General features: G+C 36.4%; 1 protein-coding gene across 2 annotated transcripts in view; it reads left to right on the top strand.

The window, feature by feature from the left end:
* Positions 1-17,096, top strand: part of PRKD1 (protein kinase D1) — a 330,689-nt gene that overhangs the window by 173,798 nt on the left and 139,795 nt on the right. For both annotated transcript variants that reach the window (XM_036999390.2, XM_073211416.1), the window contains exon 2: positions 12,507-12,645. In XM_036999390.2, the coding sequence (XP_036855285.1) occupies positions 12,507-12,645 (139 nt within the window). The remainder of the gene's footprint in view (positions 1-12,506; positions 12,646-17,096) is intronic.

Consider the following 17,096-nt stretch of genomic DNA (forward strand, 5'->3'; position numbering starts at 1 on the left):
CACATGTCAAGCAATTACTTTAGGTCTGGCCCTATTATAAATACGTAGCATATGTTAGCACATTTCATCTCTACAGTGGTCCTGGGAGGCGGTCAGCCAACAAGTAAATGTATATATGTAAGTGTCTGTGTGTGTGTGTGTGTGTATGCATATACACACATAGATCACATATATACATATCTGTGTTAAATATAAAAATATTATTGGGAGACATTTATTTATAAACATTGTGATAATGTGCATGGTGAATTTTGAAGAAGAGGATAGTATGTGCCACATTTTTCAAACTTACTTCAAATTTTATCATCATAGAGCTTGTCATGTGCATATGTTTGGGAAATGCTAATTTAATCATTAAAGTCCCATCTAGGACTACATCCAAGGGATTCTTAAATGAATGAGCAGTCTGTGGGGTCTCATGTGGTACCAGAGCTACACAGCTGATCCTGCCATAGGCATTGGGCCCCATGTGGATTATCAGGAGATGTGAAGAGGTGATGATGTGGGAGCCAGCAATACTTTTTTCTACCCTTAATCAAAGGAGGCTTAGCATCATTATTTTTAAAGATAATAAAAAACACGTAAGATTTTTGCACAGATGCCTGCTTTGCTGGGAACTCTCACCTCATACCACCCTTCATCCAAAGTTACTGCGTTTAAACACTGGATCTGAGCTGAAATGTCATTTCCTCAGGGAAGTCTTTCCTAATTCCCTTCTAGTCCTTTGTTATATGCTTTCTTAAACTGGCACTCGTTTCTTTATAACACTCCTCTCACTGTTCTCTTAAACCCTCATTTGTGTGATTACCTGTCTAATGTTTGTCCCTGCATGTGCCCTCCTGCTTCTACAGCCCCCCCTGACTCATGAGAATAAGGGACCAAGTCTGGTTTGAATTATCATTGTATCTCTAGCTAGCGACCCAGTGTCCAAGTGTTTGCTTGTTCTTCACTGGGTGAATGAAGGACTGCGAGCACTGTGAGGCCGGCCTGTATTTACCTGTTGTGAGAGGTGTTATGGGTGGTATGTATGCTGTAACAACCCACGTGAGTTCTTGTGGTGGTTCCTGGATTCGTGACATCAGCTTTTCCACTTCATTTGGAAAGCTGGTGTTCGCACCCAGTCCTTGTTTCTAAATGGTGTATCATTCACATATGGTATATCACTTGCTAAGAAAAGTGTCTTACCTCTAAACTCTTCCCTAACCTGCATTTCTGTATTTATGACCCAGGGCATAAGCCAGGCAATGCTCCTCTCTCCTGCACCCTTCCTCAGTGTTGTTATATTCCTGATTATTACGCATACTTAGGCCTATCCAATTATTCTTTTTAAAGAAAATTACCTAGAATGAAGTTAATTTAGTAAGAATCAAACATTTTAGAACATGAGAGTAAACAGTTAAAAAGGAGATGAGATGGTTATTTCATTTTTTTATGAAAGGTTGATTTTTTAACTGACTTTCGTAAAATTAGCAAATTGTTCAAGCAGTCCCATAACTATTTGAGGGTTAGTGCCATCTTTAAGGGTTCCATAAATACTTTTTGTAAATGTGTGCTATAAAATTAGCATTTCCTGGTAATCGGTCTGTGTGCGCTAATGTTTAGAATTTAGTTTTAATTTAATGGAAAATTATACTTCATGCATCTGAAATACAGACACACACTCTAGTATACTAATACCATTATCCTTCATTTATCATCACCAGTGAAGATGGTAGTCACATGTGCAAATTTTCCAAATAAGAGTACATTTTATTTTCCAGTTATTTTAGATAATTTAATAGAAATCTTTTCAAATGTATTAATACTATGTATATATCTCTTTTTATTTAAAGGGCCAATAATTCTTTAGGTATTAATTATTGTTCTCTTTACAATACTCTTTTGAGGGTAGGATGTGTAAGACTGCTGACTGCACCTGTCTTAATGACCCCAGCCAGTTTTTCTACCGAAGCTGTCCCTCCTGCTGTCAGCCAGCCTTCAGTGGGCCAGCCCATTGCCACTACCTTGTCTAGTGAAAACTGAAGTTTGCCAGAGAAAATCTTCTACAGAATTCATTAAGTCATTCACTTTGGTCTTGTCCAAAATCCAGAATCTCTAGTTGCTGTCCTGTTCTTCATTTTACCCTGTGCTTACATCCTTTACCATTCATTCATTAAAGTAATGAACAAACATATAGCCTTATTAGGAAATGTAAAAAATCTACAGTATGCTATAATGACAGTTTTACTCAGAGGGAAAGAGTGTAAAGTACATTTTTTTCTATTTCTAAGCTGCACATCCACATATCTAATTACTGTTGTATGAATAATTTTAGAATGCCTACTAAGGCTTCTAAGAGCTGTCACTGACTAGTCATTTGTCAAGGTATAATGCAGGATAATATGTTTTTACACAACAATGGTGAGGCTCTTATTAATTATTACCACCTATAATTGCTTGATATGAACATTTATTTTAAAACTTAAAAATTATATACAACAAGGTAATTATTTAAAATACCTCCAGGAAGTTGATACACAGAAGTTGCTGCACTAGTGTTAATGATGTATTAAGTCATTTCTTATTACTTTTGTCTTTTTTAATAGATGACATATTATTCAAATTAAAATAGAAGGAAAGCTTCTGCCAACAATTAAGCATCACACTGAGTCACATCTGCTGCTTAAAGATAAGCATATAATTTATTAAGCAGACTTCTTTAGCAATAATGAATGTCTACATGCCAATATATCAATATGCCCAGAGAAGAAGAATTTATAGCCTGGCTTTATTCCCCAGGTTATATGCATGTTTCTGTGTTTTATAACTGACTTTTAAGTCTCGTAACCAAAATCTACCATTTCACATTTAATCAAAACTTTAATTCCAGAAGATTTCATGCAGACCTCTCTTTGGTGAAATATATTCCTTCTATTCTCAGATAAACTTTTTTCCTCTTATTTTCCTTTGCTGTAATACAAATAGAGGGTAAGGCTAAGGTCCAAATTCAGAATTATTAGTAGAAGTGATTATTTAAGCAATGAGATTTTGAACTTAATGGAAAGGAAAATGATTTTAAAAAATGATATCTAATTCCTCAAGGGAGGAACAACCTAAGATAGGCACAGTCGCAGGGGGGCCATTAGGCGAGAAATTGGGGACCAACAGAGGTGAGGCTTAAAACCTCACCCCCCCCTGTTTTGAGAGAAATCTTCTGCATCCGTGGATGTTTTGTTGCCCTTGTCTAGCTTGGATTAATACTTAGTCTATAGGCACAGACCTGATCATCTACATGTGCCCTCTTACAGCACTAAATTATGTTTTCTACCTTTATCTTGCATCTACCTACCACTTCAGCATTTTATTAAAAAAATAATAATAATAATAATAAGTGAGAAATGTGGGATTCACATATAAATGAAGTATAAAAATCAAACAAATAATCATATCTGACTTGATTGTTTATAGTTCATGATGCGTGATCAAAACCGAAAGTTTCTGTGATATGGCTGCCCTTGCACTCTTCACCATGTAAGAACTTATTCACTATGTAAGAATTTGTTCACCATATACGAACTTGTTCGTTATGCTTCAGAAGATTGGAGACTGTTGAGAATTAGGCTTGGAGTTGATTAATGATTGTGCATTGAGTCCCCTGTACAGAATTTTATTGTTGTTAACAACCATTTGATCAATAAATATGAGAGATGCCCTCTCAAAAAAAAAAAAAGAATATCTAAACAGAAGAGAGTCCTTGGGTCAGATTCTAGATCTGCCTTTAGGAAGGCAAGAGTAGAATATATGAAAGCCCTATCTTGAACAAGAAAAGGAATTTTTTTTGGCAGGAGGGTGGAGAGAGAAATACTAGAATGGCTTTGTGTTTCTAAATATGGACCTTGAAGATTTCTAAAGTTGATAGACCCTTGGTGTTAGGCATCCCTTTTCAAGGGAATATTGGGTTTGTGGAGCAGGGAGTCATATAATTGCAGGTGCTGGTTTGAGAGAAAGAACTGCAGAGTGAACAAGGCAAGGGCTTTGAATTATCTGCCAGGGTTATCTCCATTTGGACAGCATGCCTATGGCCCAGAAAATACCAAGGTAAAATGGAGAATGCATATGTAAGTGGCTCTGAACTGGACAGTTGTGCTGTATTACATGGCTTGGGAAATGTATAGTGAATCTTCTTAGTTCAACATTGAATACCATTTAGTCTTCATCATTTCAGAAACTGGAAGTTTTCAGAGGCCTTTAAAAATATTTCATGAAAATAGGTATTACAGACTTATTATCACGACACATCTTTGGGACTGAGAGATCAATGATTCGACCAGCAATCTCAAATAAAAGTCGCCACTAAAGAGAGAGCAAATACTACCTTTGATAATGGGGTCTTAGTTACTGTAATGGGTGATGGAACACCATTCATTTTTCTGCCTAGCTTGGGGGTGCTGGGGAGGACCCTGTGTGCAAGAGGTGGGGAGGAAAACAGAAAAGCTAAAAAATCCTATGGTTTCTGTTTCCCAAGGTTACATTCAGAAAATAGTCTCATAGCTGTGTGCTCATAGTGTGGAATTCTTTTCATGTTCCTCCTTTTGAGGTTATGAAGTCACCAAATAAGACTCCTGTGCCCAAATTTGAATACATTTCAGAACTATGCCTCCAAATAATGTATTTCACTTTTTCTTTTCCTCTTTCACTTATAAGTTGTGTTTCTAGGTGAAAATTTAGTGTTCAATGAAGTTGGTAGTCTTTAGTCATCTTATATTTTTGTTGTTAGAGCTGTAGTGCTGTATACATGGTAATCACCCAGTGCTTATTCACTAAGTATTTGCTGTTTTTTCATATACTTAAGTTTTTGAATGGCTTAAATTTGTACTCTGTTTTTAGATGATTTTTTAAAGTTGTGAGGTGACTGAAAAGCAGTGGTTTAGTTTCTTTGGCAAAGTTAATAGTATGAGTTTATGACTGGTGTCTTTGTTCTTACTCATGGTGTCCCTCAGAAGGATCCAGTTGGCCTAAGGACCTTCTGCCTTCAGTACCATCTTCAGTTGCCTTAATCTTTCCTGCTTTTCAGAGCCCAGTGCTGACATCACTCAGGTACAGCTTCACCAAGGGAATTGAGAGATATTTTCACCCAGCTTTTTCTTGGGCCTTCTTGTTAAATAGTTGCTCAGAATGTGTCATTGATGTCCCTGTATTTCTGGAACAACACTTAGGGAGCAATTTGGCCAAGCTAGGAAGTGGTAACATCTTTTCAATTTATTTGCTCATTAAGGGTGACCAGTCATGGCACTACTTGTTGTAAATAGGAGAGTTCTTGGAAATGACTTAGGAATTATTTTCAGTAAGAGGAGTACAGCATTCAGCTGCCTAATGTGTTCTGTTATTGAGCAGAATAATTTAATTTCAGGATTGTCATCACCTTTAGCAAAAGTAAATGGCAGTATATTTTCATTTCCTAATCAGGCCATCTCTCTCTCTTTCTCTTTTTTTTTTTTTGACTTGACTGAATCATGGATTAACTTTTTTTTTGTATTGCTTGTTGCTTGCCCTTGTGATTGGCCTCAACTGTGGAAAAGCACCCTGTGTTCCTTACAGTGCCTGTTGGCCAGGTCGCATTTCAGCTACTCATTAAAACATGTATTTATTCTACTCTGGAGTGCATTGTTTGGCCAGCCATAAATTTACAGTGAAATGTAACAGTAAATTGTGCTCTGTGGTCAAGAATGCCAAATGACACACACAGCACAGAGGTTTCCAGTACAGGGTAGAATTAAAGAGCTTAGGACCAGTGCTGGGATTGTTGGCCATATTTTCACAGTGGCCAGTTTTGTTAGTCAAACTTGGAGAGAGCTTGAAATCATTTATCTCAGATGTTTGTGCTCACAACCACAAAGCCTCTGAGAAACACAGAACTGATCTTGTAATAAGCTCTAGCTGAGTTTACAAGCTTCTGAGCCTTTCTGAAAGCCTGTTTAGTTTAATGAGGGTTTTCAGATTTCAAAGCTCACACACCTTCACATAAAAACAGATGATTATGACCAAATTAGGGAATGTTGTTCCATGAGTGTTTCCCCCAATATGTTCTCTTCTCAGTTGTCAGGCATTGTTCTGTTACATTTTTCACCTTCCAGACATCATTTATAAATATACTTTTTGAAAGTCTTATTGTATATAGTTTCTATTCAAGCGGAATATTATGTTACATAAAAGAAAAGATTTTTTTCCTCTAACATTAAAAGACAATGTACATATATTTTGTTTCTGGCCAATAATAAAAGGTGTAATCTGAAAAAAATCGAACCCTCAGCTCTTGCTGCCATGACAACGATCCCAAGAGGCTAGGCCTCCATGTTCACCCTTGTGCCATGCTTCACAAGGCTCTACAATCTATTTCTGAATGGTTTGTTAATGAAGAGAGAAAAGCCATGTCTCTAACCCAGTAAGAAAGAATTTGGAAGAGAGGATATCTATACCTCAGTTCAATACAATTTATGTATTGGACAGATAAACTTCATGAATATTATAACTATCTTCATTTTAAAAATTTAGTCTTTTTAAACAATACTTTTAATATGTGTGGATTTATTGGTATTAGTCCACCTATTCTTATTTTTCAAAATGTTTTCTGAGCCACTGTGGGGAAGTTGGGGTTCCTATGGCCAGGATCCTCACTGAACTTAAATCACCTGATGATGTAGCTGGCCTGTTGCTAGGCTACTGCTTCCACACCTTTAGGCAATAAACCATTACTATGCTATATAGAGAGCTTGGCCCAGTGCTCTGAACGGACGTAGAGACGCTAGTGCTCGACCTACCGCCAGAGATTAAGCCAGGTAATAAACCCTTTCACCCCAAGATCGTTCTGCTGTCAATTTCTTTGGTCACATTGAATCCATAGTGAACTTGCCCGGGGCTGAAACCCATTGGCAAGATAGCCACCCTTAGAAAGAAATACAGTAATTAGGATATGAGGCATTCAGGCCTTACTTGGATACCAAATTACTTATTACATTATGCCCATGGTTTTACAGAGGCACAACACAGAATGTGATGTTCAAATGTTAGCAATTCAGGACCACAGAGAAACAGAATATAGTGATGTCCTTGAGGAAAGCAAGAGGTGTGTGGATAAGGCCACGTTGTGCGAAAATGGTGGAGAGCCAGCAGAGTCCTTGTCTCCTAAGCCCCTCCTCAGGATTCCTGCGTGATCCTTCCACCGCACAGGCTCACTGACAAGGCATTGGTTAGAAGACACTGTAAAGTTTAGCTATTCTTTGGAGAAACAATTGCCTTGCATCTCCTGCCTCTCCAGCTATTATTTTCTATTCACCCCAGCCCAAACACTGAATCCTTTCAATTTTCTCTCTCCTTTCTTGAGTCAGAATCAGCTACTCATGCTTTAAAGATAAGGTGAAAGGATCTGTGCATTTGTTAATATATTATATTTTGAAGAACATTTGTACAGTCTCTTAGCAGTTAAACTCAGTATAGCTCAAACTGGGGTTTGAGAGTTATATAATAATAACTACATTTTGCATTTTTATTTAATTAAATATATGTTGCATACTTATTTTAATGTAATCTTAAAAGTGCACTCATAAGGTATGCACATTTTTTTCTATAACTTAATTTTCTTGCAAATGACATTTACATAGAATTAAGTAGTCCAAAGGTTGGGTAAAAAAGATTAATATTCTATATCTAAAAACCACATGAGACTTTGGGTTCCATTCACAAGGATTACTTGGTATGGGACACGCCTGCTCCAAGCAAGTAGAAAACAATATAAAATATGTATAAAATGCTTGTTTTAGACACTGGCCAATAGATAGTGTGGGACTGTGATTCCTGAGAGAAGGGACAAAAAGCAAGGTAAGTACTACAGTCATCTGAGCTTCCTGCCCAGAGGCAGGTCCCAGTACAGTCCAGGCAGAGAGAACCCAAGAAGCTTGGTTGCCTGGTTACATGGAGGGGACACAGAATAGAGCTCAGGATGACCATGTCAACAGGAGTTTTAGGGATGGAATACTGGAAGGTGGGACCTATACAAAGAAAGAGCTCTAGAAATCTGCTTAAAGGTTCCCTTGAGTATTGGACTAAATAGACATCTGTGCATGCATAGGGTAAAAAAATCTATAAGGCAGACGAAAGAATAGCTGTTGGAAATTATGACATGAACACTTTCCTGATCTCACACAGGGCTAGAGACATTTGAGTTTCTACCAGGCAAATAGGAGAGATTTCACTGAACGTTTGGGAACTCCATAGAGATGTTCAAAGAGTCATGCATTAATGGTAGAGCTAAATTATCCCTAGAGCAAATACTGTTCTTGAGCTGCCTTAACAAAGCTTAAATTTAAGCTTTGAAAAAATAAAATTGATTTGTAAGTACCTTAATGTTTTGCCAAAACAAGTATCAACATTCTTTAAAGGAAGACAACAATGTCAAACTGCTCACATTAATTCATAAAATCTGGCATTTATTTAAAAAATACACGTGTGAAAAAACAGGAAAATGTGACCCATAATAAGGATTAGAAGTGTTGATGGAAACAGACCACAAATGGTAGAGGTTATAGACATAGCAGAAAATAACCTTCAAAAAATTACATGAAAATAGGAGAGGAATGACATGTACATGGAAAATCATGAAACACCACTGAAAGAAATCAAAACAAACAGGAATAAAGAAAGGCATTGTGTGTTCATGTTTTGGAAGAATTAGTATTATTAAAATGTCCATACTACCCCAAGCAATCTACATATTCAATGCAATCCCTATCAAAATCCTGGCATTTTTACAGAAATAGAAAACACAATCCTAAAATTCATATGGAACCACATAAGACCCCAGATAGCCCAAGCAAGTTTGAACTGGAGGCATAACACTTCTTGATTTCAAAATGTATTATGGTAACCCAAACAATATAGTACTGGCATAAAAACAAATAGACCAATGGCCAGAGCAATCAATAAAAAAAGAAAGACATAAATATAAGAAAATAATAATGAGACATCACTAAAGACCCTACAGAAAAGGGTATAAGGGAATAATATGAAAAAATGTTTTTGCCCATAAATTTGACAACTGCAATGAAGTGAATAGGTTCCTTGAGAGATACAAATTGCCAAAGCTCACTTAAAGGGAACTTGAAATCTAGGTAGTGCTATTACTATTAGGGAAATTGAATATGTAGTTTTAAACCTTACAAAAAAGAAAAATCCAACCTCAGATGGCTTTGCTGAAGAATTCTAACCAAAATTTAAGGAAAAACTTGTACCAATGCCATATAAATCTTCCTGAATATGCAAAAATAAGAACCTCAATCCATATTCGTTAACTTCATTCAAAAATTACCGCACAGTAGATCATAGACCCAAATGTAAGACTCCAATTAATTTATAGAATAAGACATAGGAGAAAATCTATGTTACTTCAGATAATACAAAGATTAATTAGATGTTAAAAGCATGACCCATAAAGATATATTTAATAACATTGGTTTCATATAAATTAACAACTTAAGAAAAAAAATGTTGGTATGAAAGGACAAACCACAGAGTGAAAGAAAATATATGTGAAACATAACCAATAAATTGCTTTTTTTCTATAATAGAAAGTATTGTCAGAACTTAATAAAAAACAAACGACAAAATTTTCATAAAATGGGCAAAGGAGTTGATCAAATGTGTATATGTGTGTGTGTGGCAAATAAGCACATGAAAAGATGCTAAACATCAGTAGTCATTAGGGAAATACAGATTAAAACTATGAGATACCATTACACACCTAATTAGAATGTCTAAAATAAAAACAACCAATATTACCAAGTTCTGTCAAGGATGCAGAGCCACTGTAAATCTCTTGCATAGCCTGTGGGAATGCAAATGTACAGCCATTTTTAAAACAGTTTGTCAGTTTCTTATTAAGTTATACAGCCATTTCTCTACACCCCAGAAAAATAAAAAGTTATATTCACACAAAAACCTCTAAGTGAGCATTTTTAGCAGCTGTATTTGTAATAGTCAAAAACTGAAACTAACTGAAATGCTCCTCAGTTGAGGAATGGATACATTCCTCATTGTGGTACAGCCATACAATACAATGGAATACTCAACAACAAAATGAAATAGATTAATCATGCACGGAAGAACAAGGAAAAATTTCAAATTTACTATGCTAAGTGAAAAAAGTCAGGTTCAAAATTATATACTGTATGATACCATTTATATGACATTCTTGAAAAGACCAAATTACGGGAACAAAACAGATCAGTATTTGCCAGGGGCTGGGGGTTAAGGGAGAAGTTGACTGTAAATGGGCATGGAGAAATTTTTTTGCTGATGGAATTGTTCTATATCTTGTCTGTGATGTGATGTGTATACTACATTTATGGCATTTGGTTTTGGTATACATTTTTCAGAACTTGCAGAACTACATACTACAAAGGTTTAATTTAACTATATGTTTATTATACCTTAACCATTTATAATAGCATAAAAATATTAAATACTTAGGGACAAATTTAACAAATATGTCCAAATATGCATGCACTGAAAGCTACAAAACATTTTTGAGAGAAATTTAAAAGAAGCTAATAAATAGGGCAATATACTTAGTTCATGATTTCATTTGTATGAAATTCTACAGAAGATGAATTAATCTATGGAATGAGAGAGCAAATCTGTGCTAGGGTCAAGACTGTGGGTAGCACCAACTACAAGAGGACACAGTAAAATTCAGGAAGTTGATGAAAATGTTTCATGGCTTGGTTGTGATTTTGATTGCATGGGTGTTGATGTTTGCCAAACCTCATAGACTTATACACTTATAATATGTTCATTTTATTTCATTAAATTGTACTTCAGTGAAGTTGATTTTTGGAATAGTACACAAACTATCCATTGCTTTTAATACCATTGGGGAAAATGGTGTTTTAGTTTTTCCTTTCTTTCCTTGTACTCTAATTATTGGAGAAATTACAAAAAAGGGAACTATTTTTTTCTTTTAACTAGCATAATGAAAGCAGTTACATCATTTCAGCTCTTGTGTTTCTTTTAAGGAAACTAACTCTACTAAGTGATGTGCAGAAGTAATTTCAAGCCAAGTCATCAACAGACTCCTAAGAGCAAAAGGATGTTCTGAATGTACTCATTCTAAATTCATACAAAATGGCTCATGTGAATGCAGACCCTAATTTTATTAGTAAGAAAAAATAAAGAGGAATTCACAATATATTGTGTTTATCTTCAGAAGATATCATGCTCTGGACATTTTCCATGACAGTAGCCCCTTAAAAACCACTTTTATTGATGTAACTGTCAAACCCATCACTAGTTGCAGAAATAGGAAGACAATTTTCTCTCTTTGGCTTATGATCTTTTTCTATGACATTACAAATATCAATTTATAAAAGAAATAAAAATCCTTAATAATTATGTGAAAAAGTCACATACAAGAAGAGTCCTTTTAACATACCAAATTAACCTAGATCATTTGTTTTAACAAAAATACTCAGAGCTGGTGCTGATGGACCTTCTCTCACACAGCTCATGAGATTTGGGTTGAGCTTTGTAATCAGTTTGAAATTTGTTTTGAGATCCTTAAGGCTGTTCCTTCCCTTTTATCAAATAATTCTACTTTTAAGCAAGTACAGCTACGATTTGAATTTAGGGTTCTTCCTTGCATTAGAAGGAAGAAAGGAAATGCAGGGAATAATAGTAATAGTTAATATTATAATAACAATTGTTAATACAATAACTTTCCTGGGTTTGTTCACTATAACTTTGTCATTTGTTTAGGTTTCAATATATGCCTGCTATTGGGAGATTGTCCTTGAGTAATAAATTCTTTAATTTATCCCTGTGCAGAGAATATAAACTATTTATACTTAAACTTATGTTTAGCTATTGTATTTATCTATTTTACCTTTATTGCATGAAAGCTAAATGCAATGTATGGGCAGCAACAGAAGGGAGAGTTGGGTTGTCTCCTTTGCTGTTAGAATTCCTGAGTCAAAGATTCTAGATAACGCTTCTGCCCACACACGAACACATTTAGATTTATTGACTCATGTCTTATTTTTGAATATGCCAAAATGGACTGACCTTATTTTTGCAAACAGATTGCAACAGTATGTGTAATGGAATTGCAATAAATTAACTCCCATTTTTATGCTATTGATTGGTATAGATCATATGAAAATGCACAGTTCTTCCCACCTATTAAATTTCTTAACCACCTTACTGCCAGGAATTGTTTTGAATCTTATCCCCTGTTCTCCTGTTACTTGCTCTCCAATGAGATGATTTTGTCATTATGCCCCATGGTAGGTGATTTCTTTCCTCCTAATTTGGAGTCATGTCAGTATCAATTTTTGCCATGCATTTTTATTTTGAATGTTCTTGAAACTTAGAACTGTTCTAATTAGCTTGTGTTTGTGCCCTGACATTTATTTATTTTGTTTTCATTTTAAATTTAGAGGATTTTGACATTTAATCTGTTGTGGTATTTGTATTTACAGTTCCCTGAATGTGGTTTCTATGGAATGTATGATAAGATCCTGCTTTTTCGCCATGACCCTACCTCTGAAAACATCCTTCAGCTGGTGAAAATGGCCTGCGATATCCAGGAAGGTGATCTTATTGAAGTTGTCTTGTCAGGTAGTATATTTTTTTTCTCTATCCATAGATTAATAATTTGCATTTGAAGAATTCTTGAGCATAAGGCAACATAGAAAATACACATCAGACTTGGCCCTAAAAGGAAATTTTACGGTTCTATCTGTATCAACTCTCAAAATTATTTTGGAAAATCCAAAAGGTCTCCCTTGAATTAGCTGTTTCCATTCCCAGTACTGTCGCAGTCACGTTCTCCCCAGTCCCCCAAAGCACACACGTGTGCTTTCATTCTTTACTGATCTTTTGGACAGAAACAGCAAAAGCAAACAAAACCTAACCTACAGTGAGGCTAAGACAGATGTCCGGACCGCAAATGTCCTGAGTATCTTAAAGCCAAGAAATAACAGTAGGGCTAGGAAACCATTGCTTTAGTTGAGTCAGAAGTCCAATAGATCCAAGCCAAGCCCAACTCAGAATCCAAAGATGAGGGGTTAGAGCAGGCTAGGTCAAGCCAGGCCCTACGGCACTAGCTAACTCAGTGGCTGAGCAATGGCCACATTGCCCTCTATCCAGATTTATATTTCTTGTTTAGAAGTTAGTAACGTGTGTCTATCACTGCAGAAAAAGTGGATATATTTAACTTAAAAAAAGTGCCAGAAGACAGCTCTATGGGAATCCTTATAATAATGATCATTGCAATATTGTGATGAGGTCCAGATTTTTACTATTTATTTTTGTTAAAATTGAGTCATTATTGAGAAACTCAGATTTTTCTATTTATTTTTGTTAAAATTAAGCAATGAGGAACTCATTGCTGCTTTCTCCCCTCCAGCCTTCTTTCCTTGCTGTCCCTTTGAGTAAAGGAAATTCGTTACCTCCACAATTCTAGGCTCCATTTCAAGTTCTTCCACTTGTCCTGAGCCCCACACTGAGTGCACTGATTATGATTCAGTTGGTCTGTGTTTGATTTAGTCTAGTTTGCTTTGACTTTATCGATTGCCTATCACTGTATGAGTCCTGGGATTGCCACATTTTCATTATGTAGATAGATTATATAAAACAACCTGTTTTGCAAGGTAAAAGTAATACTTTTCCTGTTTATAAGGTTGCCCATTGCTAAATAAACAAACCAAAAGCAAAAGCTTTCATGGGGTCTCATTAAGCCCAGCAAAAGCCGCTTGCTTTGACTGTGTTCTCCCTTTGCTTTTTGTTTGTTTCCTTCGTCATTGGCCTATGCACAACTAGTGCCTGGACATCTTGTTTTCTAAGTTTCCTGTTTCTGAATGCCAGGGGCTGCCTGGAATAAATTATTCAGGGAAGTCACACACTGGATCTATTCTTACCATAATTCATATTAAACTCACAGCCAGACTGTTTCACAAATAATGTAATATGTTTTATGAGCATTTTTTCCCTGTGGCAATGTCCAGAAATATATGAGGATTTTTAAAATTGCATATCTAAATTTATTTTTCTTTTCATTTTACTTTTGTTATCAAGAGCTTTATAGTAGTACCAGACAGACTGGGTGCAAGCTGTGTGTGGGTGTGTGTGGGCTCATGGAGGGGGGCTGCCCCTTCACGTTTATCCCAAATTTCGTGAGCAGACCTGCCCTTCCCCACAGACCTGTGCCCTCCAAAGAGCCCCTCCTGCCTGAGGAACAGCGTGCCACTTTCACTTGCCCTCTTTGCAGACCAAGGACCCATTGTGCTTATACTCAGTCATCCTGCCATTTACCCTTTGGGTTCCATGTTCTGCCTCTCCTGTCTCCCTGGCCACAATTGCTGAGGGTGTTTAAGGACAGAACTTTCTCTTTTCTTTTAGTATTTAAACAACTTTTATTACAAAAGAACAGTGTGTGTTCATTGTAGGAAATGTGGACACATTAAAAAGTAGAAGAATTACCCTTAAATCCTATCACCCAGAGATAACCATTGTTAATAATCTATTACAGGCATTTCCAAATTACCTCAGCAAGTGAGGAAAATCCCCATTTCCTTTCTGGTTCATAAAGTCCACATCCAGACACAAATTTTGTCCAATTTTTCTTTTTTTTTTTTAATCTTTATGCTGTTTTTTTTTTCCTTTTCTTTTTTTTTTTTTTGGAGCAAAGTTGATATGCAATATTATATTGGTTTCAGATGTATAACATAGTGACTTGGTAATTGTGTACATTACCAGATGCTTGCCATGGTAAGTTAGTTTGCCCTCTTACAATATCAAAATATTACAATATTATTGGTTATATTCTATCTGTTGTACTTCCATTTCTATGACTGACTTACTTGCAGTTTGTACCTCTTTAACCCTTTCACTTATTTCACCCATCCCCCAGTCCCTTCCCTATGGGAACCAATAGTCTGTTGTCCATATGTATGGGTCTGTTTCTGTTTTGCTTGTTGGTTTTGTTTTTTTAGATTCCACATATCAGTTAAATCACATGGTATTTGTCTTCCTCAGCCTGGCTTATTTCACTGAGCAGGACACCCTCATGGTCCTTCCATGTTGTCTCAAATGGCAAGATTTCCTTCTTTTTTATGGCTGAGTAATATTCCATTGTGTAGATGTACCACATCTTTAACCATTCATCTATTCATGGGTATTTGGGTTGCTTCTATATCTTTCTATTGTAAATAGTGCTGCAATGAACATAGGTGGATGTATGTCTTTTCAAATTAGTGATTTTGTTTTCTTCAGGTAAATTTCCAAGAAGTGGAATTGCTGGGTCACATGGCATTTCTATTTTTAGTTTTTTTGAGGAACCCCTGTGTTGTTTTCCAAAGTGGCTGGACCAGTTTACATTCCCACCAACAGTTTAGGAGGTTCCCTTTTTTCCATATCCTGGTCAACATTTGTTATTTCTTGTGTTTTGTATAGTGGCCATTCTGATTGGTGTGCAGTGATACCTCACTGTGGTTTTGATTTGCATTTGCCTTACGATTAGTGATACTGAGCATCATTTCATGTGTCTGTCAGCCATCTATCTATAGGTCTTCTTTGGAGAATGAAGGACAGACCTTTTTCTCAGTTGCTGTCCCAGCACCTGCTCATGATGGCCTCTCCTACTCTTATCAGCTACCTTGTTGGTGTTTAAAAGGAGCCAATTATATAATAGCCCAATTCCAATTTTGAATGTGGAGCCTTTGAACCCTTTTGTCATTCCACATATACCTATTTCCCCAGTCCTATTTCCCCACTGTCATTTAATAGTCAAGTTAGTTATTCAATTATACAAATTTAATTTTACACATATACACACACACGCACACACACACACACATGCACACACACTCAGTTATACTTAGATCTCCAGCATTTACCTGCCAACTTCCTTGGTAGCTATATTCTCCTACCTCGTCTTTGACTCTAATGCTTAGCATTGTGAATTTCTCAATAAATGTTTAAAATTAACATTCCTTAAGATCGCCCATCCCTCCATTTTACAGCCCAGTCTGTCCCCCATGCCTCTCACATTGTCTGTTTGTTGTCAGTCATCTGCAGCATAGTCCATAGCTTACCTCACTGCCGATCTCCGCTTGGGGCACCGAGCTGCATCTTAACCATCACTGCCACATGCCCATACCTGTTTCCTATCTTCTTCACTCTAGTTTTCATTTGATAGCTCTCTACCATTTTTGGACTATATTGTTCCCTTTCTTTTTCTCTCCCCATAGCACATGGCCCATCCTATGCATGTCTGACATCACTTTGATGCAGTCTCAACTACTTTGTATGTTTCTAGCAGGGCCTGCTTTACCTGTCTGTAATCTGAATTATGTACTTTACCATCCATTTTTGCCATTCCTGTTTCCTGAGCCACACATCACTTCTGGACACAGTCCCCTGACACCATGGCACAAGGCAGATCAACCTCACCTGGCCTCACTATTGTTCAGCAGCCCTCTCCCCCCATCCTTTTATTACCAGAGTCATGAGGTTCTCAATGAACATATGAGTTCAATAATTAACTATTGGCTATCACATTAGAAGTTATCTTTGTGATAATATTTATAAAAATATTGATGTATTATAAAAATATTACTTCTAGCTATATCCTCAAAAGTAAACGGAAATTCAAGTCTCCTTGCCATGCATTCAGTCAACCCTGACAAGAAGTTGGTACCTGGGATGTGGGAAGGATTGCATTACATTATAATTTGAGGCAAGACAAATGATAGTAACTAAGATACTTAGGCCATGGGTACAAGGGAGTTCATATCAAATATTCATTCCTGAGCCAGTTCTTGAAGAGGATGGAGTGCTATGATTGGGCACTTCCTGAAGATGTGATTAAAGATCAGCTTCCTTCAGAATGCAGTGGGTATGGGAGTAGAGGAATAAACACTGGACATACCCTTTATTGCCTTCCAACCAGTTCCAGAATGTAAACATGCTGTGGAAATTTTCCTCTTGAAGACTAAAATTCTACCATTGAATTGTATTTATTTAAGTTTCCTTGTTTCTCATGAAAAATTAAATTGCACTCTGTAGTT

This window comes from Manis javanica, chromosome 8 (genome assembly GCF_040802235.1).
Source record: "Manis javanica isolate MJ-LG chromosome 8, MJ_LKY, whole genome shotgun sequence".
Taxonomy (NCBI): Eukaryota; Metazoa; Chordata; class Mammalia; order Pholidota; family Manidae; genus Manis; species Manis javanica.